General features: G+C 44.7%; 1 protein-coding gene across 4 annotated transcripts in view; it reads right to left on the bottom strand.

The window, feature by feature from the left end:
* bsna (bassoon presynaptic cytomatrix protein a) overlaps nt 1–24,001 on the bottom strand; it is a 97,716-nt gene that overhangs the window by 13,100 nt on the left and 60,615 nt on the right. For 2 of the 4 annotated variants that reach the window (XM_078093684.1, XM_078093708.1), the window contains 9 exons: nt 20,600–21,058; nt 12,723–18,086; nt 11,244–11,411; nt 10,705–10,961; nt 9,351–10,287; nt 5,779–8,290; nt 4,411–4,911; nt 2,321–2,646; nt 185–278 (listed from right to left, as the gene is read on the bottom strand). In XM_078093684.1, the coding sequence (XP_077949810.1) occupies nt 185–278; nt 2,321–2,646; nt 4,411–4,911; nt 5,779–8,290; nt 9,351–10,287; nt 10,705–10,961; nt 11,244–11,411; nt 12,723–18,086; nt 20,600–21,058 (10,618 nt within the window). Of the gene's footprint in view, nt 1–184; nt 279–2,320; nt 2,647–4,410; nt 4,975–5,778; nt 8,291–9,350; nt 10,288–10,704; nt 10,962–11,243; nt 11,412–12,722; nt 18,087–20,599; nt 21,059–24,001 lie in introns of all 4 variants that reach the window. The other 2 variants (XM_078093700.1, XM_078093689.1) reach the window with 2 other exon arrangements.

Here is a 24,001-nt window from a genome sequence, read left to right as displayed (position 1 = left end):
GTCATTATGTAATGTCTTAACACACTCTGATCTTCTGCCAAGAAGTGAAACCCCTCCACTGGGATTATCTGCAGATTAATCTCAGATAGATGAGCCGGCACACACTGGTTACGTAATAAAGACGCAGTGGGCAGCAGCTGGTGAGAGTGCCGGGAGTCTCTTTGTGCAAATGATTGTACTGTACCTATGCCTGTGAGTGGGGGCTGGGCAGCTTTGGTGGCCATGACCGGCGCGGCCTTTGCTCCAATAGCCGTCACTGGAGGCATGTCCATTTTAGCCTGCAGAGAAAGAGAGTGTGAGAAGATTGAACAGCAGGCGCAACTCAATGCTCTGCGTTCACCAAAGCAAACATCTCAGCGCCGTACACACCTCTGACATGTTTAGATTTTAGGGGCTAAGGAAAGAGAGGAAAATGTAAGAGGTTGAGAGACTGACAGGAGGTGACAGAGGAAGCTGCTCCCCTTTTGTGTTGTGACTAAACACACCAAATGACATGAACGAGGAAGTCAAAACAGTCAACTTCGCACCTTTTCAAAATGTTATGATGGCTTCTTGTTAAGGCAAAGGATATCATAAAATAAAAGCAATTTGGGAAGCAAAGAAAATAAAATGTTATCATTGTAATTATTTTTCTGCTGTTGTAAATGTCACTTTCACTCAGAAATGACTGATAAAATGGACAAAATGATATGCGGATGTCTCCCTGAAAAAAAAACCCCTTCTTTACTCGATTCTGGCATTTGATGACAGATTATCTGTTGTTTTTAATCGATTATATTAACACATTCATTTTTTTTTCTGTCCGTAATTACGGATGACTTTTAACTGCTCTTACACATTTGTTTTTATACTGGAAACATGAATAAATATTGTTTGACTTTGGTAAATCCAAACGTTGCCATCCGACAGTAAGATTGTTGGACAAAAATATCGTAAATATAGCTGAAGATGTTCCCCATTTTCATGAGTCTTTTTGTAAATTGTGACGAATCTGTCGCTACAAGCGGTTTGAGAGCTTTTCCATCGCCTCTGCCCTCGACATTTAAGGACTAAACTGCAGAGAATAGCTTCAGGAAAGAGAAGACCAGACCTTCACTGATCCATCGCTACTCTAATCACAGGAAACGTGGCCCGGTGTTTATGTTCTTACTTTGCATCGTCTGGTTTCTGTAAAGCACTTTGTGCCACTCACACTTAATAAACTTTCAGTAAATATACTTCGACTGCTGCAGTTCAGCTGCATCGAAGAAGAGGTGGTGCATCTTTATGCACTGTGCAGCTTACAGTATTTCATTTACAGCCACTTCCTAAATGCATTTAATTACACAATGGACCTACATGCCACTGTTAGTGTATGAGTTTGCAGACTGAAAAATAACCAAATGAACGTTTACAGTTAATGCCCCCCAGTCAGATCTATACAACGATGGAGCTTTCTGAATCATTTCCATGATTAATCCTGCATAGTTTGATTTTAGACCGTATGAATTATTTGACTTTGCTTTCCCACTGACAGTGCAACATTCCAGCAATATGAACATTAAAAACGTTTTCAGCTGTGAAAACCATTGTTGATAATTACAGTTAATGATGACGGGGACTTTACTTTAACTTCCAACTTATTCATGTATTTAAAAGAGAAAAATGAATTCAGCAAGAGTACTGAATCTTCATGTTAAACCTCATAATTTGGAAACTCCAATTGCTAATACATTTAGGATTTATCCTAATGGAGTAAACGCAGGGTGCAATCATACATTTTCAGTGCCATTTTCCTGAACATCTAGCAGACAGTGAGATCAGCTGCGTGTATTTATCAGTTTCCTCTGTGTTAATCACAGTGTTGGATAAGGTCTGCCAACACAGTCACAGCAGAATTTGAATTAACCATCTGAAATGGGAGGAGATGGACTGGCTCTTATCTGCGGGAGCATGGAGGGTTCAGACTCAGAAGAAACTCGGAAGAGGTCAAGGGAAATGAAATGAAAGAAAGAAATGTGTGATAGGAGAGACGAGAAGAATGAGACCTGGAGGGATGCATGACTAGAAAAAGGATGAATTGGCAAGCAGTTGGTTGTTAGAAACCGTTAAATCAGAAATAGGAGGATGGATTTAGAGTGAGGGACAACATCATGATTAAAGTTGTTTGTCATAATCATGAAACATTTCTTTTGTGACCCGAGGAAAGAAGCCGGCTATGTCGGGATCACAGTAGTATCACAAGTAATATTTACAAAAAGCGTAATTACTTCAAAAGAACTAACGCTGCAACGCTTGTTCACATCCTTATTTTCTATTTATCTTCTTTCTTTGTCCTTACCATGTTGGCTGGAGTGGTTCCTGCAGGACCTGTCTGCCTGGCCTGACCCATGGGTCCACCCGCTGGACCCATCTGTCCTGGCTTGGCTTGGCCTTGCCCCATGCCCATGCCCTGTCCCTGGGCTGAGGGCTGCTGCTGAGGGCCGGTGGTCATTGCGGCACCAGGCTGCCCTGACCTGGCCGCTGACGTCTGGGCTTGTTGTTGGAGCTGGGTCCTCTGTCCTTGCGCTCCGTCGGTCTGGGAACCTGGACCACTCTGTCGCCCCGATCCTGTAGGCCCTCCAGCGGGGCCCTGAGCCCGGCCGGAGCTGCCGGACCTGGAGGAGCCTTGGATGGAAGAAGTAGGTGAAATGTATTTTAAATGAAATTGTTCTGCTCATCGTTCAAAAATCGTGTAACTTTACGTCATCTTTTTCTCTGCTTATGTGAGCAGTTTCTAAATAGAAAACCAGATTATTTGTGCATTTGAGAAACGGTATTTATTTTACAGTGAGCTTTTCTTATCATATTTATGGATAAAATGTATCCCTTTGTATACAGAAGCAAATTTACAAGTAAGGCAGCAGTGAAAGTTAATGAAATGCAACAAATAGTTGTGGGCAAAGATCAAACCAGTGGTTTAACGAGTGCACGGCTAAAAACAGTCCCAGTTCTGCCCAGGGACACAACCTTTCTTTTGAAAGTTCCTTTTGATATATTTAATCAAATATTGTTTATCCCCGAGGGACCGTAGCTTGTAAAAGTCAGGCTGAATAACCACGCGTATTAAATGTGTTTCCGTCAGCTCTGAACAAGAAATTCTCAGGGATCCTCAGCTTATTATTAATCTAGTATTAGTTTGAGCGTCAACAATGATTTATGAAACTTGGATGTGTGAAAGTTTTCTTCTCATTTAGTCTTTGTGGTTATATGTTCCAAGACGACTCAACAGCGTGTGCAGCTTACTGATCAAAAACACTCTAAATCAAAATAAATATACGCCATTTTTAAACTTTCTGAGGACTCTTGCATGTTCCCCCTTATCTGAAATAACACCTAACTACACTAACATTTTTCTTCCATGAAATGGGGAGCACCCTGTGGCTCTGTTTTAATGCCCCTTTGCTTTTCTCCTTATATTATATTTTCTCTCCACTCCCCTCAGTGCCTCATTCCAGATGTCTGGGATCTGGGTCTTGTCCTTGTCTCTCTTCCTTTATGTTTTTGTTTCCCTTTGTGGTATAAGTGTACTGGTGTGCCTCCTGTGCAGTTATGTAGTCTTTCCCCTTTTCAGGTCTCCATGTAGAGTTGTCCTGCATATACGCTATGCATCTAAATTGTGTTGTACTGAATGTACATTTTGTACTACTGAGGAGCATCGTAAACTAATCCAACTAGCAACGTGGTTAAGGCCAGGTACTGATCTTGAATCTTTAAGGTTAGGGAAGGTCATTGGAAAACAATCACAAGTGTTTTCACAGGGTTCAGGATAACTATTTAGGATAAGGAGGGAAAGGTCTCTTCCTTTTTTTTTGTTGAGTGGGTTTTTCTTCATCTTAAGGTTTAAGGACAGTTTGTGCCAATATGTTTTACTGATGTTTGGCTGTATACATAATATTGAATTGAATTAACTTAAATGCTAACTGGAAGTATCTGCTTCTTCACAGACTTATCATTTGTTTAAATGAAGATTTCAGTACCACTGCTCATTATGGAAAGGCGCCAGACCACTTATACTGGCTAGATTATAAATGAGGTCTAACATTATTTTAGTCAGAAACTTGTTGATTTAGAACAAAACAACTTTTGAAAGGTCTTTTTATTACGTCTTAAATATTACACATGGAACACCCATTTTTATCAGTATTTCTTAACAGTTAGGGAGATTATGCAAAATCACTTGAAGATTGTATTAATCAGTTAGCATTCAGTTTGTCGTATTATCAATAGGCAGTTGGTTTTGCAGCATTTTCTTGTTTTTCTGTCAAATATTTTGACATATAATGGCTAAAAATGGTCCAGACATATTGGTTAACTTCTACTTTGAAACTAAAAATGTAATATCATTACTCCTGGTATCTTATATGACGTGTAAAGATGCACCGTGTTTACCAGGTGGTTGGCCTTGCATGTCCACTTGCTGCTGTGACTTGCTACGCGAGGAACGATGTGGGTCCCCCTGTCTGGAGGAGCGCTGTCCGTGATGGTGCCCAGACGGATCCCGGGAGTAGTCCGAAGTGTGGTACCCTCCAGACCTAGACTCACCACGCCTCCCTGTAGATGAGGATCGCGCTGAAGGGTCTTGGCGCATCGATGGGTCTTTGGGGTGCCCCTTGGCGGACCTCGAGGACCTCTGCTCATCTGAATGACGTGATGCGGATGAGTGACGGCCAGAGCTGCTTTGGTGCCTGTGGTCGCGGGATGTAGAGTGCCGCCCTCCGTGGCCGTACTCATCCTGGGGCCACAGGTCCTCCTCAGGAGGCTCGTCATAATCATGGTAGGTATGTTTCACACCATGCCGGCTCCTTCCAGATGAGTGGCTGCTGCCGTAGTGTCGAGAACTGGAGCGGGGCTTCTCAAACCAGTCGGTTTCTTCTTGGCCCAGATGGTAGGCTTTGGAAACCGAGAGCAGATCACAGTCAATCTCCATGTCGTTTGGAGACAGCGGCATGCAGGCTGAGAAGGAAGGAGACAGGAAGAAGAAGACCAACCACATGCAAAAGAAAAGAATGGGACGGAGAAGACACAGAAAGAAAGGCAGAAAATAAAAATAAAGGTTTTCCATCCATGCAGTTTACACTTTGGCTACAGTTGGCTTACAGTTGGCTACACAAGTTACAAGACAATATAAACAGGATAAACCAAACACTGCAAAAATGTCCATTAAGCCAGCTGTTGGTTTTCATCATAACTTTCCCGTTTGTAAAATTGAAAATAACTTTTACAGCAATAAAAATCTTGATCCTTATGCGAAGGACTATGGGTGAATTGTTACAACGAGACAATTATACTGGCCCTCTGTGAAGAACGGTTTGAATATGAAAGATGGTGTAATGGACTTTTTGCAGTGTAGATTCCACGAGTCAAAACACAGAAAAAACAACAATGACAGAACAATAAATAAACCCTGTAAAGAAAAACAGTGCATCTGTGTCGTGCAAAGAAGACCTTTCAATTGAATCAGAGTGTAGCGAACGGAGAAAACCACCACGCCGAAGAACCATGCGAGTATTGGACAGACAGACGACTGACAGGCGGCGATAGGACGGACAGGCAGGCAGACAGACAGACAGCAGTCCACTGCTAAGAGAGCTCCAAGTGACTCTCGGGAAGAAGGAAACATCCGCATGCAACGGCTATCTGTCTTTCATTTTCTTTCTCTTTGCTAAGCCTAGATTCTGGGTGGGTGGGGGACGTTTAGATAAACGGTGGGGGCAGTAGTAGGTAGTGAGACTGTGTGGGCGTTCAGCCCACAATTACCTTCACTGTCTGACACAGCACAATGATAATCGTCAATAATGTATGTATCATCCGATTTGTAGACATGTGTCCTGGGAAGGTCTTGTATGTGGTCTTGTACATCTGGCAACGAGTGGCTGGAACCATACTGGCCATAATAGTAATGATATCTACCGCTACGGCTGTCGTACGGGTCGGGACCTAAGCTTGATGATCGCCCCGAACCCATGAACCTCCTCAAGGGGCTAAGTGGGCTCTCCTCTTCAGAGTACTGCCGGGTTGGATTGCGCCCTCGGCTGTAGCCAGATCGGTAGGAGCGGTCGTCCCTCTCATAGGATCGGCTGCGATACCCAGAGTAGTCTCTGGCTGAGATCTTGTCCATGCCGTAGCCGGTGGAACGGGAGCGGCCGGTGGAGTTGTAGTAAATCCGATCGTCCTCCTCCACCGTTGAACCATAGTGTCGACTACCATGAGTGCTGCCACTGCCGCCCTCGTAGGTATTGCTTTTAAAGCCGTAATCCTCGATCAGCTGGCGCCCTCGAATGTGAGAGGAAGGGTAAGCCCCACCTGTTGTTGAGGAATAGGAGGCCAGGTCTGCCTCTACATCCCGAGCCTCCTCAATGGGGGAAAACTTGGAGATTTTTTGCTCCATACTCCCCAGTTTCCTGTGCTTGTTGCGCTTGGAGGACATGACAGCAGGAGCCAGAAGACTTCTGGTGGATGACATAGGTTTCTGTACCCCGGAGCGGATGCTGCCGTGTTTGTAGTCGTAGTCAGAGTGATAGGAGGATCCCCCACCCATGCTAGAGCTCACGCTGCTGCTGCTGCCCCCTAGAGGTCCGTGCCTGTAGCTGCTCTTACCCCTGCCGTGGTGGTCGTACAGCTCTTCCTGCATCGCTGCTTCCTCTTCAGGTGCCCTGCCGTAGGAGTTGCCAGTTCCCCCACGTGTAGAACTGCCAACCGTGGTGATGTGGCCGTGGATGTCGCCTGGGTAACGCCCACTGCCGCCATGATGCATCATGTCCCCTGTCGTCGTGCCCAGCCCGTCTTTTGCCGTAAGCTCGCTTACGTCGTCAATCATCATGTAGTTTCTTGGAATGTTCTGCTCTAACCCAGGAGCCCCATACATCCCATCTGAAGAACTGTATATGGAGGGACTGTCTACAGAGTGCCCATAGACATTGGAGACTGTAGAAGTGTACTGTCCATACGAGCTGGCTGTAGTAGTGGTATAGCCATAAGTATTAGCTGTGGTTGTGGTGTACTGGCCATATGAATTAGCTGAAGATGAAGTATACTGGCCATAAGTGCTGGGTGGCATGGTAGAGTACCCACCGTAGCTGCTGGACACTGGTGCTGACCCATATGGTCCATAGGAGCTGGCCATTGTTGTCATTCCAGTGTACTGACCATAAGAGGGGGCTGCACTGGAATAGTTACAGTCCTGGGCAGTGGTGGTGACCACAACTGTGGGGTTGCTGATCGTCTCGTAGTTGGTGGGCATCTTGTGCTCCAGATCGGCCAGAGAAGTCTGTCTTGGTCGTCCCTGGTGGACCGTCAGGATATCAGCTTGGGGCTGCCCAGGGTATGGGGTAGTCTGGCCAGGGTAGGAGGACACAGCGCTGGGATAGGGTGAGCTGTGGGTGGGGTATGGGGGCTGACCAGGTGGTGCGGGTCCAAAACCTGTATGCACTGGTTGAGGCTGAGGCTGAGGCTGAGGTGCAGCTGGTAAACCAATGTCTGTCTGCGGGTAGGGGGGGCCAGTTTGGGGATAGGTGTGGGAGGGGTAGGATGTTTGAGACGGGTAAGAAGGTCCAAGTGGTGGGACATGGCTTTGGAGGGGCGTGGGCTGTGGCACTGCCTGGGACTGGGACACTGAGGGATAGGGAGGTTGATTGAATGTTGAAGCCTGGTACGGCACATTGGATTGCGGCATTGGTGCTGCTTGTTGGCTTTGGGGGTACTGACATGAGATGAAGGATGAGGAGGGTGGGTACTGGGCTGCTGTGTTTAGGTCGCTGGCAAAATGACTCAAAGGGGCAGTGCTTGGCCTTGTTGACAGTAGCCCATTGGTCTCATGTGATGCAGCTGCAGCTGCTAAACGTAGATTATTCAACTCACTGTCAGACATGTAGTCCCTAGTGTCCCCCATACACCTCAGGTAGGCAATATCCCTCCTTTCCCTCTCCTTGACCAGTGTCTCTTTCCTCTGGTGGATCCCTAGCTCTAGGTATCTCAGTTTAGCATCAATTTCTTTTTCTTCCTCCTCCAGTTCAGCCTGCTGCTTTCTCAGCTTGGTTGACTCTTGCTCCACGGCCTTCAGTTCGTGGGTGAGGTCTTTGAGGAGGCTGGCTTTGGCAGCCAAGCCAGACCTCGAGCTGGGCTTGAGGCTGGGCACGGAGGGCAGGTAAACTTGTTGAAGGGAAGGTGCCATCATAGGCAGATGTGCTGATGTGGTATTCTCGTCTGGAGGAGGGCTGGGCAGGGTTCGCTTGACCTTGCGGAGCAGTGAGCTTTGCTGTAGAGCTGCCAGCTGGAGAGAGAGAGACAGAGAGAGAGAGAGAGAGAGAGAGAGAGGTTGGGAGGATGGAAGAGCAGGAGAATATGAAAAGACAAAGAAGCATGCAAAGCAAGATATGGGCGAGATAAGATAGAAGACCAGGGGAGTATGGAAAACAATAAATGTGATTCGGTCCAATGGAGCATAATTGGACAATTGTAATAAGAGTGTGAGATGAAAAGAGACATGGGATGGTGTCAGAAAGCAACTATTAAAAATTCTAGATTATTACAAACTTAATAATAATAATATTCGATGAGGCTCAACATTGGGGGAACAGAAAATTGCTGTAGTCAATTCAGGCCCATCCCAAAGCAATGTGTTCTTTTTAAATGTTATCTTGCCGTACGCTTAAAAACAACTAATGATGTGTGCAACCCTCCTGAATAATGGGAGGATATTTTTTTGTCTGTTGATTGAAATCCAATCCCTGCTACGTCTTACATCAACACTGGAGTCTTCCCATAACATTCCATAATAAAAAACAAACAAGGATCTTTGGAAATAGACATCTTTGATTCAGCTTCAGAGCAACTTCATTTTTTTTTACGTCTAGAGATGATGTTTAGCATCTCTATCACTCAACATTACGACTTTGTTTGTTGCAGCTCTGACTGGAACAAACACTCCTTGTGTCATAATACAAGCATCCAAGTATTACCACATCCAAATTACTGTTGAACAGAGATATTAAATGGCAGGCACTCGAATGGCGTTCTACCGGCACTGCCTTGGTTCAATCAACCTATTTAGTATGTATAATGTCTTTTTAGTACATCTCAGTTCACAGTTAGACTGAAAAGGTCCTTTTTAACTTGACATTTTTCTGCATTAAGTTTGACCACTGAATGGCAGTCTGTTTTATGAGGAACAAACAAACATAAAATAATTTTACTGTTTCTATTAGAAAACATAACCATCGTCTATCTTCTCTAGACTCCACGGAATTGATTTGAATTGGTTGGTCTTTAATTCTCAATATCTCTATGATTGCTTGCTAATGCCTGTGTCGGCATGGTTTGATTGACTTTACCTGGCTCTGGAGCACTTGTTGTTGGTAGAGGGACAGCCTAGCCCTGGTGTGCTCATCTGTGGTGGGACTGAGGGACTTGGGGTCTGACATGGACCTCTGGGTGCTCTTAATTGGCCGGGGAACGGAAGGGTGTCTCTGGGGAGACTCTGCTGTGTAGGACTTCTGCTGAGGTGTGACATGGGCTTTGTTCAGCCTCTCACTGGACAGAGAATTCTCTAGTAGGCGGTGAGGGGACACCGGGGAGACAGGAGAGTAGAGGACCTGTGGGGATTTGGGGGCTGTCTGATGCTGCCGGATGATGGTGGAGAGGGACTCGTTGTGGAGGTGGTTGTGAGGCTGGTAGTTGATGTCGAGCGGATCGGGGCGGCGGCGCTCAAACTTGGCTGCGTTTGCTGCGATGTGCTGCTGCTGGCGTTGCTGGTTCAGAAGGTCGGAAGAACCGGATTGTTGCGTTCCAGTACTGGTAGAGGACGAATATGGACTGACCGTGGTTGGTACACTGAGCTGGGGAGCTACAACACCTTGTGACTGTGCTTCTGTGTCGGTCTGGCATGCTAGAGACTGTCCTTTTTGGGTCCGCTCAGGTCCGGAAATGTAGTGCACAATTTCTACTTTATTTGGGTCTGGTACTGTCACGTGGATCGCTGGGGAGACTCTTCCTAAGTGCTCCACTTCCGTCTGGCAAGACATTTCCCTGATGGTCTGGATGGCGATACTAGAGGATACCATCTTGGGAGTTTCGGTCTTGCCGTCAGAGGCCGTGGTGGATGTAGCAGCAGTGCTGCTGCCAGTTGCACTGGACTCAGCGTGCCGGGAGAAACGGGAACGTCTTCGCCGGACTGGATGTTCAGTCTCAGCCTTGTCCTCGTCGTCATCTGTCTGAACTGAGCAGTCAACACTACGACCACGCCTCCTGGTACGATGACGCATCATGTACCTGTGGATGGGGAGAAGAGAGGGAAAACAACAAGGAAAGACAACGATGTAATATCCTGTCTTATATGTAAAAAAGACAAAGCAAAAATGTTCTGCATTATAAAGTGGTCATTTAGAGTTTGAACATTTAACAATTTTTGTATTATCTTTTTGTGTTGCATAAAGCCCTATGCCTTTGAAACGGGACATATTTATTCTCTATGAAAATATCTAGAAATTATTCATAAAGCCTTGAGTTTAATCTCTGCAGGTGAAATAAACAGGAAGACAATCACAGTAATCCTTGCATAATTCACGCAAACACAAACTAGTTATCTCTCTTTGTGATAAACACCCACACCCACCTACCCCTACTAAACAGACTTATCTATGTACATGTCCACTCACTCATTTCACACACACACACATTCATCGCTACCTCTCCTCTCCGTCTTCATCATCTGTCTGCACAGAGCTGTCGACGATCCTGCGGGGAGAACCGTAAAACACCACGCCGTCTCCATCTAAGCTGTCCCGGCTCAGTCTGGTCATGGAGCTGTGTTTCCTCATGTTGCTCCTGGTCTCCACGTGCTCCTGCTGGCTCCTCAGACACATCTCTGATGAGGAGTTGGGCAGAGAGCGGAAGCCAAGTTGAGAGTCGACGTAAGGGGGCAGGGGCTGTCCATTTGCGTCAAGCTGAAAAACAAATTGAATATTTTAAGGTTGTTAGTTGCCACGCATCATTGATTCAATTGAGAATAAAAAATGTTTTGCATATTACACTTTGTGTTACAATCATAGAGGTCCAGTAAAGACACATATGCAAACATTACCAGTTGTAGATTGAACCGGACTTGGATTTTGTCCTCTCCATGTCCTACAATATTCTAGCACTGCTGCCTAAGAGCCGATCCATTCCCCACATATACGTTGTCACATCTCTTATTTGCTTCTGCCAGTGTTCCTCGGCCCTCTCACCTGTATGTTCTGAGCTGCAGCCGTTTTCTGTCTCTTCTGCTCCACTAGCTGCTGCTGGAGCTGATGCTGTAGGGACTGGATCTGGTCCAGCTGCGACTTCTGCTGCGCTAACTGCTCCCTCTGGAGAACAAGTTGCTTCTCACGTTCAAGCTGCTGCTGCTGTAGGACCTAAACATTTTTGGGTGGAAAAGGGAATTGAACGAAGCACCCGTCGGCCGAAAAAAAGAGAGAGAGGACAAGAAAAGCGTGGAGAAATGTAGCACACAAGGAACGTGAGGGTGGAATGATTAAAAAAATGATATGAGAGACAAAAATGAAAAAAATAGAGAAAGACAGAGAGAGAGAGTAAAGGGAATAGAACACAAGGTTTTTGAGTTTTAGAACATCTGCTTGTATTGAAGATGATCAAAGACTCCTTACACTATGTGAAATGGAGTTATTCTTTTGCTGATGGATTAGTTGTAAAAATGGCTCCAAGTTAGTCAAACCCTGATACACAGCAAAACCAAGAATGCAAGCGCAACATAAATGAAGTGCAGCATGAACTGGTCATTGTTGTTGCCAGTCATATAATGGTCATCAGAAAATATGTAATTAATTTTCTTTTTTTGCAGAAATGACAAGCTAGTGCAAATAAGGATTTAGGATTTCTGCTTTCAATGTGGGTTATGAGATGCTATGAGAATGCATATTAAACATTCCATCTCTAGTTCATTCTCCTTAAGTAAGGCATCCAAACCTGTTTAACTGAGTTAACTTGAAAGTTTTTCAACTGCTTGTTCTATCAAAAAAGAAGAAAATTGTCATGTTAGCCTTTTTTCTCAAACACCTGAACAAGGCAATTAAGCGCTGAAAAGTGGTATATTCTAACGTGTACTTGCAACATAATAGGATCCATTTTTTGGGGTGTAAATCAGACCAACAAATGGCACAGTCCGTTTATATCCCATTTACATACTACAGACATGTTCATGCACACTTGCATAAAGAGGAAATACCGAGAGATGTAAAATGTATAGCATGCAGATCAAAACACTACGTTTGTAAAACTGACTGGATGCAAACCTTTCTTTGCATATGAATATCCCATCAATCATAACAGTAAAATAACATTCAACGATGAAAGAATATTAACACCATTTTTATGAGACATTTAATCAATTAAGTCTCACTACCTTCACTTGTAGCATATGAAATTCATACATATACTGGTCTGTAAAAGTTATTTCTTCAATTATTTCATAAATAATTTACTCCATTTTGCAAGTCAATTTAGTGATTGCATATTAAATATACAACATCAAATTAGAAAATATATTTAACCAATAAAAAAAAGATATTAACGCAATAAGATGCACCACAAATAGCAGGACCACAAAACCAACAAAACACAAAACAATATTCATAGCAAAACCAAAAATCACAAAACATCAAACAAGACACCAAACTCTCCATTCGGTCTCCCGTTTCTCCCTCTACCTGATCCTTGATGTTTTGCAGCTCATGTAACTCTCTCTGCACAATCATCTGCTCTTTATCCCTGTGCAGCTTCAGCTCTATCCTTTCTCTTTCTAGCTCCTCCTGCAGGCGCAGTTGCCGGAGTTTCTCGAGCTCCACGCGCTCCCTCTCCATCTGCAGAAGCTGCTCCTGCTGCCGATGCAGTCTTTCTGCCTCGGTTTCACCCTCCTTGTGTACGGCACCTGGTGGGGGGAAAGGGGGAAGACCCCCTGAAATGGGCAAGCCACTAGTGGGAACAGAGGGGCCGACTGGTGGTTGGGTGTAGCTATGAGTGTGTGAAGGAGTTGAGGACAGGTAGGCATGGGCTGCTTGAGGAGGCTGATGTGACTGCTGAGCAGATGCAACTTGTTGCTGTTGTTGTTGTTGACTGTTCAGGTGGGCCTGGGAAAGGTTTATTGGCTGTTGCTGTTGCTCCATTGGTATGGCAATTGTTCCTTGTACCTCAACTAACGAGGATACACTTTTACCGAGGTAAACTGGTTCATCCTGCACAGTCGAACTAGTAGTTGTAATGGAAACCGACATCGGGGCACCTGCTGGGCCAACATTTGTTGCTGCACCACTTGAAGTGGCTGTGGTTGATGATATCTGGAGAAGACCTGGTGCTGGGTAGCGGAGTGGAGCTTGCACAGTTAAGGGTACTCTTGGGCTCATTGGTAGTCTGCTCAGACTAGTTAAGGGTACAGGTGTCATGTTTGCAGAAGGGTATGGCCTGTAGACCCCCCTCAATAGTGGGCGTAGAACAGAGGCAGGTTGTGTTGTGATGGGAAGTGTAGAGGCAATGGGGGTCTGAATAGTAGAGTAGATCATCCCATCAGCAGACCTAATAGCAGCAGGGTACATGGCTCTGAGACTGGCCTGTCTTGCATTGATAAGGTTGGTTAATGCTTGACTGTGGGAGATTGGCTTCCCATCAAGTCCAAAAAAGTGGTTTTGTCTCATGCCAAGACCTGCTGCTAGTCGGGAGGCCCCAGGTCCGGTTCCTCTCCCCAAATTACCAAACTGCATCAAGTCTGGGTTGCTTGCATATCGATCTATGGAATTGAGAGCTGCACACATCCGGCTGATCTCTCTGGCAGTTGTAGCACTGTACTGAGCTAAGTTAGCTTCTTGGAAATTAGCAATGTCTCGAGCAGAGTATCCATAGTCTGAACTGATGTTGGACAAGGAATTATATCTCCTTATAGGCAGCGTTTGGGCTGTGATGTCTCCTCCATGGCGTAAATCTGTATAGGAGCCATACTGCATCCCCATAAATCCTCCATAACCCTGTTTCATAGCAGTTAGATCCATGGCAAGTTCTCCTGGGCCTTGGAGATGTGGTTCTAGCTTAGGATGATAAGACTGTACCCCAGCTTCAGCTAGGTTTGTATCAGACATTGAAGGCTGGAGCCTTCCAGGGAAAGGTAGTGTGTAGGCCTTACGCTCATCCATTGGATATTCATGATACCCTTCGGGTAGTCTTTCTTGGTCTGACTCATAGGTAAGTGGTGGGGCAGATGGAGGTCGTATTCCCTCTTTCTCACCACCAACACAGCTTCCGCCAAATGGAAGTCGGTAAACAACATCACAGCAAGCTGGTTGGTTTTCAGGTTTAATTTGGCCTCCTGTCAGGTCCATAGCATCCTGTCCTACTTCTACTGTCAAAAGCTGAGTCATTGCCCTGGCCTGCTCTGGCCCTCCATCCATCTGTACTACCATGCTATGTGATAAATTACTTCCTGATATCGAACCAGGAGGACTAGGCTTCCCTTTCAGCTCAACAGGACCAGTGCCATACAGATCAGGGTTAATGACCGGTGATACAGCACTGACGACAGCTGAGGCGGTGCTTGTCTGACTGACAAGTAGATCTTTTTTCAGTAAAGGTGAGATCTGGCCTGTAAGGCTGTACCTAGCCAAAGCAGATGCCTGTTGCTGGTGATGTTGCATCTGATGGTGCTGCTGCAACTGGTGTTCAAGGAGCTGTTGTTGTTTCTGTAGCTTCTCTTGCTGTATTTGTAGCTCTCTCTGTTGGATACTGAGGTCTTCCAGTTTGGCATCAATTTTGGGTATTGTTGGGTCAGTTGGAGGTGAAATTGGTGGTCTGTTTTGGGAAAGACACACAGCCGAACCAATGCCCTGACCCAAATCCATTTGGTATTGATGGGGATCACCATAGATTGTTGGCTGTTTTGGCTGGGTCATGAACATGGACGCAGCCACTGTGACACTCACAGTTGTTGGTGTGATTATCTCCTGGGTATTCAAGTTCATAATCAGTGGCTGCACAATCGTGGAATGTCTACTACCGTCTGATCCACCATGGTATTTCCTGCTTTCAGTGGCCAAGGAGGTGAGATCCATTCCCTGGTCAGTCATGATAGTAGGAGCTGGTTTGCTTGCTGTTCTGAGGTCCACAACACTTCCGCCTTGGATCATACGGCCCTGCTCTACCCTAGAAGTACCCGGGACTGTAGATATTCGGCAGAGGGAGATGTTGTCCATTGACATGGACCCTCTAGTGTAAGTGCCGGCTGTGGTGACCATACTTGTTCCCACATTTACTTTCTCCACCCTTTGTGTTCGGTAGAAGCTACGTGTAGGGGAATGTTGGTACGGTGGTGTGTCCGGAGGGCTGCTACATGGGGAGTAATTGTCAAATGTTGATTGGCGGCTAAATCGGGTAGGCGATGACAGGGGAGAAGTAGCTGTGTTGACTGTCATTGGTCTAGCCTGACCTGGCGGTGGGGAGTACTGTACATCCTGGGAGGACTGCTGACGATGGAGCCTTGGGGAAACTGATCGATGAGATGTTTGGGTCCCCTGCGCTGTCACTGGAGATGTAGGTCCGGATACAGCTGACTCAGACATCCGCAATGCTGAACTGAACGTCTGTGTAGAGAATTCAGCTGTATTCCTTCTGGAGGGTGAACGAGTAGGACTCTGTGGTGGTGGTGGTGATGGAGAAAGAGGAGGACTGGTGCTCCTGTAGTATGTAGTATACTTTGGGGAGCGTGGCTCAATAACTCTCTCGGTGGACGATGTTGAGCTGTCTCGCACTTGGACATCCCTAGCTTCCCCTACCCTTCTGGTAATCACTTCTCGTTGACTGTAGGCCTGGGTTATCTCTGCAATCTTGCTGCAGACACTTGAGACTGTAGTTGAAGATGTGGTAGGGCTTGAAGTGTGACGGCCATATATACCTGACTGAGTAGTCGTCATAGTGGGGCTTGAACTAGTCTGAGAAATAGTCACTGCATCCCTGGCATAGACTCCATAAGCTGCAATGGTGGTGGCAGCTACTGTTGGAGTTATTCCATTCTTTCCTGCTTGGGTTTTAATCCTATCTTTGTGACCATCCTTTGCAGAGAAATGCTGTGTTACTCTGACATCAGGAATTCGTCCTCCAGTCTCAACAAAGGAGACAGGAGCTGAGATCTGGGTGGGGCTGGTCCCTGGAGTGAGTAGAGCATTGCTCTGCTCCAACAGCTTAGCAAAAGCTGAGCCTGTGTCTAGGAGCTGTTTGTCTGAGTAGGAGCTCTCAATCTCAATCTCTACTTGCTCATTAGTGGCCTGCTGCATCTTGGTAATGTTCTGAGATGTTTGTCTGATCTCCTCGTAAATATCTTTTTCTGTCTCTGCTGCCTCATTATCATACCCTGCTTGATGTTGGTCATATTCATACTCTTCTTCATAACCTTGTCCATTAACGTCCTCCTCATAGTACTGCCCATGTCTTCCATGTTGCTGCTGTTGCTGCTGTTGTTGTTTCTGAAGCACCTCTGCCTTCTTCATCATCTCCTCATAAACCTCCTCAGCGCTCTTCAGGGATTTGGAAGCTGACGATGGTGCTGTGGTGGTGGTTGTAGTTGATGATTTCTCTATTGGTGAGTAGAGAGACATAAAGGTAGGCAAGTTGTATTCACTGCCTGACTTGTAAAGTTTGGACTCGTATCCCTCAGCCTCTGAATCCAGACTCTGAGGGGAATATTCAGAAGCAGAAGAACGATGCAGCTCTTCCATTTCTGCAGCTTGTCTCAGCTCTTCTGTCGGAGAAGCATCTTCTATGGGTGAGAGATTGCTAGGCGGTGTCTTAGACCTCTCTCTGCGCCTCTGAGCCCTCAACTCCTCTTTGTCCCTCTTGGTCTTTCTGGCTGTGCTCCTTATTCTCTGCTGTTCCACCTCCCTCATCTTCTCCTGTTCTCTTAAAAGTTCTTCTTCTTCTCTCAGTTCATCTTCTTCTGAAGAGTCTTCAATGGTGGGAAGGAGGGGGCCATGGGAGCGGTGGCGTGCTTTCCTCTGTTGCTTGGCCTCTTCTAGCTTTTGCCTCCTGCTGGGGCTACTGTCACTGTCCTCTTCCATTGATGAGATGGAAGTAGGTGACTGGCCTGAGCCATATGACGATGACGTGGCTGGCAGAGTAGAGGAGTAGTCACCGCGAGAACGCTCCTCTGGAGATCCTGTTAGGCTCTCCATCTCTAGCTCTGGTTCCCGATCAAGGCTCAAGTCATTTTCGTTGCCCAGCTCCATATCTCGGCTGTAGCTATTGGTGTTATTGAGTTCAATTGTTTTGAAGCGCCTCAAGCCTCCTTGTGATGCCATCACATCTTCCTCACCCTCCTCCAGTGAGCCTTTATAAACATCAGTAGAGCTCTTAGGTTCCTCCTCAAAACTGCTGGAGTGGTGCTGAAGACGTCTTTTCTCTTTCCCTGAGTCAGAGATCATGTGTTTGTGGTGGTTTTTCTTGGGTTTCTGGTAGCCATATCCTTCATCTTCCTCATCTTCCTCCTCCTCCATCTCATCCTCTTCCTCCTCATTATCTTCATCAGCACTCATCTCCATTATTTGTCTCCTCATGAACTCCTCATCTGTCATCTCTGTGGGCTCAGTTTCTTTTTCCTTCTTTTTCTTCTCTTTCTTCTCCTCCTTTCCTTCCTTCCGCTTAACCTCCCAGTCTCCTCCATCTTCTTCTTCTTCTAGTATATCTTCTAGTTCCTCATCAGAGTCGTAGGAATCGGGCGGGATTGACAAGGAGCGTGGGCGCTGCTTCCCTCTGTCATCCAAGTCTCTGTCTCTGTGCTTCCTTCCCCGTCTGTCCACCTTCTCTTCAGAAAGGCTCTTCTCCAACAGAGGCCTCATAGAGCTCTCGAGCTTGGTGATTTCAGAAGGACTTGGTGGGGAACCCCGCCCACTGATCCCCCTCTCACTCAGTTTCATTTCCTCTTCCTGGATTAGACCCGTGATTTCACTGTGGGAACTGGAGATACCATCCGAGGAGTAGCCGGTGTCACTGAGGCTTTGAGGGCTGCGTGACAAGTCATGGGTGCTGTTGTTTTTTGTATCCTAAGGAGAGAACAAGAAAGAAGAAAAAAAGAATTTTAATTTAGGGGTTTAATTTAAGTACTAATTTAGACAAAGTGAAAATGTTTTGATTCTGGATGAGCATATTTGTATGTTTAAAATTTAAGCCAACATATATATTTAGATTTTGGTATGCGGATGTGAAATTAAGTAGTTACTGTTTAATTAAAAGGGAATTCCAGAACAGGTTGATAAATGTCATCATTGCCTCTTTAATATGGGACCAAATGTATTGACTTTAAAGTTATTTCATACAATAAGTCGCAAAATGGAGAAGAGAGTTAATAGTATAATAAACAACGAATCACCTATTATTGAGTTATTGTTAAGTTGCTTATGGTTGGTAGGTTTGTAAAGAATTTTGAGCCATTGATGGAAAGCCATTATTTTAACTTTATATATTGAGAGTGTTTCTGTTTTGTGATGATGAGCAAAACAGAAACACTACCCAGAACTTCTTCACCAATGAATCTACCTAAGATATGTGTTAATAACATGCCAAAGTATAATCTCAAATGGACTGACCTGGTAAATGAACGGCAGATGAAGGACACAATATAAAATAGACACACTATGGAAATGTTTTGAGTCAGAAAAGACATTATTTGTTTCTCTCTCACTCTCATGCTGTCTTCTCAAGGCAGTCCACACTGCCAATTGCAAAATCTGCATTATTTGAGGACGGATAACTTGCTTTTGAAAGAAACATACATTAACTATAAAAGATTTTAATTAACCAAGCTCCTAGAAAATCTTCAGTTAGGTCATAACGTAACTGTATTTTTCAGAGGTTATTATCAACTTCAAAATAAAGGAAAAAAATCTTCATTTGTCACCAATCTGAAGAGATGTAATTCCAATGACAGTACAAGGACATTTTTTGTTTGTTTTTTAAACATATTGAGACATTTTGTACAAGAGGTGTGAGAGAGAGTGTCTCAGTAAGTCCTAAACAGCCCCTCATAGAAAATAAAGCTTTAGAGTTCATAATTATCTAAAAAACAGAGTTAAATGTAACTGTGAATGAAGGATAGAAACAAAGTAACATGGCAAGAGCCCATGTTCAACTTCCAGTTCAATTTAAGAGGACAACAACTTTAAAGTATTTTACGGATCACTGACCAGTTACAAAATTCGATTATATTCATATGAGCCTGTGGCATCTTAGAAATCTCTGATTTGTGTTGAAAACATATACTTATACATATACTAAAGAAGCTGGGACTCACATATTTACTACATACTGTTTTTTATTTTATCAGGAGGAGACCGAGTACTGTAAGAACTCCTCCACAAGTTTCTCCTGGTGCTGCACTTGCGTTATTTGGCCTCCTTAATGCCAAACTAATGTAATCTCACAGAAGTGACCTTTTTCATAATCATCCCCTAAATACGTCACATAAGCTATATTCACAGTAGCATGAATGACCTTAAGATGCCACCTTCAATCATTTACTTACATCTGGATTCTAAACACAGCCGTCAAAACCTTGAAGAAAACGCTGGAGGGAATCTAATGTGGCAACAGGCAGCGGGTCGTTGGCAGGATCCATTTCCCAGGTGTCAGATAAAACACACAAGTTCTGAACCCCAATGGTCACATGGTTCATTTATCACATGCACTACTTCTAGTCTAAATCTTGGGTCTGATTCTACTGAGGACAGCAATGTTTGCCACTTTGGTGATGCACAAGTGTCTGGTTTGGATTCTAGTTTTTAACTACTGAGTCCTGTTTCTATACACCTGAAATTCCTCCACCCTCCTACTCCGCCTAGTTTCACACCTCTGAATTGTAGACCACATCTCTGATTCATCACTAGCGAGTCCCAGCTTAGTGGAACTAAGAACCAAGATGCTACTTAGCTACTATTATGAAAATAGCAACATAAATATGGCATGAAGCATGGATCAGAGTGACACAGAGACTCATCTTATGGCAAAACATAACGCAACACAAACACAATGTAAGTCGAAATGAAAGAAGTAAAATAAGATGGCAGCTCTGTGTTTTCATCAGGCTAACCCAGCCCCTCTTTCACTAACGTCAGTGACTCGGTTAAAATTTGGGGAAAGATGAAATATCCCTGGAGTCTTTTCACGTTTCAAGATGGATCAAGTTTACATAATACATAATCATCTGTATTGCAGCCCTGTTATCATTGACATTTTCCTCATGTCTTAGCTCTTAGCTACAAACTACACCTGTCCGGTGTTTAGCAAGAGCTTCCATTTAGCTCATTAAGCGTTGATGGAAAAACTAAATGAATGTGAAGCAGGTGCACGCTGAAACAGCCATGCGTAACTTGCATGCATGCTGTCACAGTTAACATGGTCACGCAACAATAGCCAGCCTTGGAACATTGGCCTGTATGTTAAACTATGGTTCCCGCAGAATCATCGGTAAAAATCTGTATATTTTTTACTTTTCCATAGCTTAACATAGACAGTATGTTACCGGACGAAAGCAATGTTAAAAAAACTAAATGAGACTTACATCATAGTGCCTGGACTTCTTGATTTCCTTGATAGGTGTGATCTGCTCTCCTTTCCTCTGGGAGGCTTTGGTGTCTTTGCCGATTTTGTTCTCAGGCTCGGTTTTGGGTTTCTCCTGTGAGGCCTTTGGCTGTTTCTGGGTGTCTGCGGTCGACAACGGTGCCGTAGCTGGTGTTGCGGTCTTGGGGTCGGTCGGTTGTTTGGCGGCGCTGGGCGCAAACGATCCACTACCACCGGTTCCCGCCAGCGCTTTCTGCGCGGGGGGTTGCGTGGGCCTGGGCCCCTGCTGATTGGTGGGTTTATGGAGAGGGCTTGGCTGACTGGCTGGCGCCTGCTGACGGGGCGAGCCCATTGGCTGGTGCTTGGGCGACGGGTGAGGAACGGGAAGTGGGGGATCATCGAGGCCGCCTCCGGACATGAGCCGCTGCGTCTGGCAGTTGAGACATAACCACTCCTTTTTCTGGACAGAAGACAAAAAACAAACACAGTTAGTGACAAGTAGCTTGTTTTTGACCACTACAAGTGCTTTTTATTACATTTTGTTTATAATATGGTAATGGAAAAGGTATGTTTTATAGCTTTTCTATATTACAAAAACGCAGTTCTAGTTTCAAAGCATTAACACTAATGTTGGGGAAAGGCAAAAAGTAGATAGTGGTCACATAAAAATACAACAGAAAAGCCAACCAAATAAGTTTAAACTAGGTTTTTCTGTCTTGAATGGACTGTTCAATGGACAAAGACGTTCATCAGCGAACAGTAAAGAGTACAACAATATGTGAATATGAGTTGACTGTGTGACTTAAGGCCATTTCACCTCCTGTCCATCATCAACTGGTCCAGTAAAATGGTGCGTTGTCATTTTACTTCTCATGTTAGATAAGATTGATGATTCATGATGAATTATTGCACAAATTAATAATCCCAATATGTCGGAGAAACAGCAGCGCACACAGAATTAAATGCCCAAACTGTAGACACACATCTGTCACAGCTGCAGCAACCTGAGCTGACGTAGGTTTCTAGAAGGCCGAGCCACTCTGATTGCTGCACCCTATTTCCATTGCACTGTGGGGCCGACTGATGACAAACTAGACAGCGAAACTCCGGCTCACATTCTGAACAAACGTCATCTGTCTTTTGCTTCTGCTCTAACTCGTTTCCATTTGTGCTGGTGTAAATTCAAAAGAACAAAATTGAGCATCGACAGCCGCCAGGGCCAAAGACTGAGAAAAGGTCACTGTCCTTGCCCCAGTATTTGATTGACAGGTAATCACTTGGAGGGACGAACAGAAATTCCCAAATAGAGAGTCTTTCAACATGGTGACTTAAAGACTTAATAATATGCAATGCTCTTTTTGCAGTATCTCTCCCCTATACACTCTCTCTCTTTCTCTCTCTGCATCATGGAGAGTGACTGAACTTGTTTTGGACCGAAGAGCGGCCATATTACTCATGCAATAAATAACTAAAAGATGCTTTCGCTCCCAAACACTTATCTTCCATCTTTGTTGTTTTCCAGCCACTCACCAAATCCTCTCTACTCAAAACTCTCGCTGACTCTCATACTCTTCCTCCTCTCTCTTTCCATCTCCACTCTTATTCTTGATCAACCACATCTGCATCTCTCTGAGTCCCTTTGAGATTTTGGTTATTAAGGGTCATAGCCGACCCACTTAATGCTGCTTTGGATTAGAGTGATAGTGCTTATGGCCACCATTACACACTACCAAGGCATTCATTGTTCAGTATAACATTCGTATGCATATACAACTACATCCAATTTACTGCTTCACTCTCTATTAAGGCCTCATTCCAGGACTGTCCAGTGTTTTAGACTGGAAAGAGAAAGAAGAAGTACATTTGAATGTACTTCTGGAAGAATGTAAGGAAGGATGCAGGTGTGACCATAATACTGTTTCTTTTCTCAATTATTTGATTAATTCAAATGAAATGAAATGAAAGTAAAGGTAAAAGTTTCTCCCTACGTCCACTCGCAGGGCTATTTTCTGTTGATCTCAGATCGAAAGTCAAACAAACGAACGATGAGCGTCAAAACATTTGTGCACCCTGATCTGCAGACAACACTTCATTTGATTGCTCTTGGCTTCGTGAGCACAATATAAAAAAGTAACAATCATTTGAGAAGCTGGAAGCAGCAAACACCTACTGTTTGTGTGTTTGTGCGTGCAGCACACTGTACAGTAGAAGCCTGCGAGACCGTTGAATAGTCTTTCGACACTAGAGTGAACTCATTCCTCCGTTCCCCAGAGCACATTCAGTCCCACGGATCGTATCTCGTGTGTGTTTGCGTGTGCGTGTGTTGTTGAACAGAGTGGCCCATTGCTGCAACACTTAACCTACATAGAGCAAACGCTCGGGCCTTTTGTCCTCCGCTCAACATGCACAGAATCGTCCATCAGTTCTCATTCTGAGTTTGGCATAATGCGTTCATTGCATATAAATCTCTTCCTTTGATTTGATTTATGATAAACTCACCACTGTGTTAAACCCTGTTTGCATCCCTCGGCCATCACAGGCCTTATTCACCAAACTCAGGCCTACTTATTCACCAATTAGGGAGACATATTTGTCTCATTTGATACGAGGGGACACCTCCTTCCTTATTCTTTCCCCTGTATCTTTTCATTTAACTACTTTTACTACTGCTACTTCCATGAAACTAAGGGGTTATGTACACAAAGGAAGTGTCCGCAACTTGAATCACATAATTTGTCAGGAAAAAAAACTATATTATGAGAAATTATGTGGAACTAGAAAAAAGGTCATTTGGAATCTATTGAGGGAACCAACACTGTCCTTAGAAAGGTTCCTGGAAATCAGTGCAGTAGAATCTGAGATGCTCCGATCCAGAAAAAGGGTTAATGGTAATTAACATTCATTTTTTTAAAGTACTGCATATATTTAATATGTTTTAAAGTATATTAATAACGGAAAATGTTCATCTTTAAATATTCTTTTTTTTAAATACATTTTTCCCAATCACATCCGGACTACACAGCTTCTCTGCTTCTCCACGTTTCACCTGTGACTCATTCTCATCCTTTTATTTTTGTGTTTCACACATTTGCACCTGCAGTTTCTCTCCTTTCTGTCTTCACTACATTAGACTTCCACTCTCCTCCGTCTCCTTTCCTCTCCCTCCAACAGAGAGCTATTTTTACCCAGCATGCCATTGTTCTGCTCGATCGCACACTTCCCCAGCACTGGCTGCCACCTTAGGCGGCACTCTAATGCAACACAACTACACGCATACAGACACACACAGACGCACACGGGGAGAGTCACACGGTTCACGTCAGCGCAAAACGGAGGAGGCCTGTATAGCTAAAGGCTCACCAGAAGGAGAGAGAGATGACAAGCAGAAGGAGGACGAGGGGGG

The sequence above is a fragment of the Gasterosteus aculeatus genome, chromosome 2, assembly GCF_964276395.1.
Source record: "Gasterosteus aculeatus chromosome 2, fGasAcu3.hap1.1, whole genome shotgun sequence".
In the NCBI taxonomy this organism is placed as follows: domain Eukaryota; kingdom Metazoa; phylum Chordata; class Actinopteri; order Perciformes; family Gasterosteidae; genus Gasterosteus; species Gasterosteus aculeatus.
This window is presented reverse-complemented; position numbering and strand designations above follow the sequence as displayed.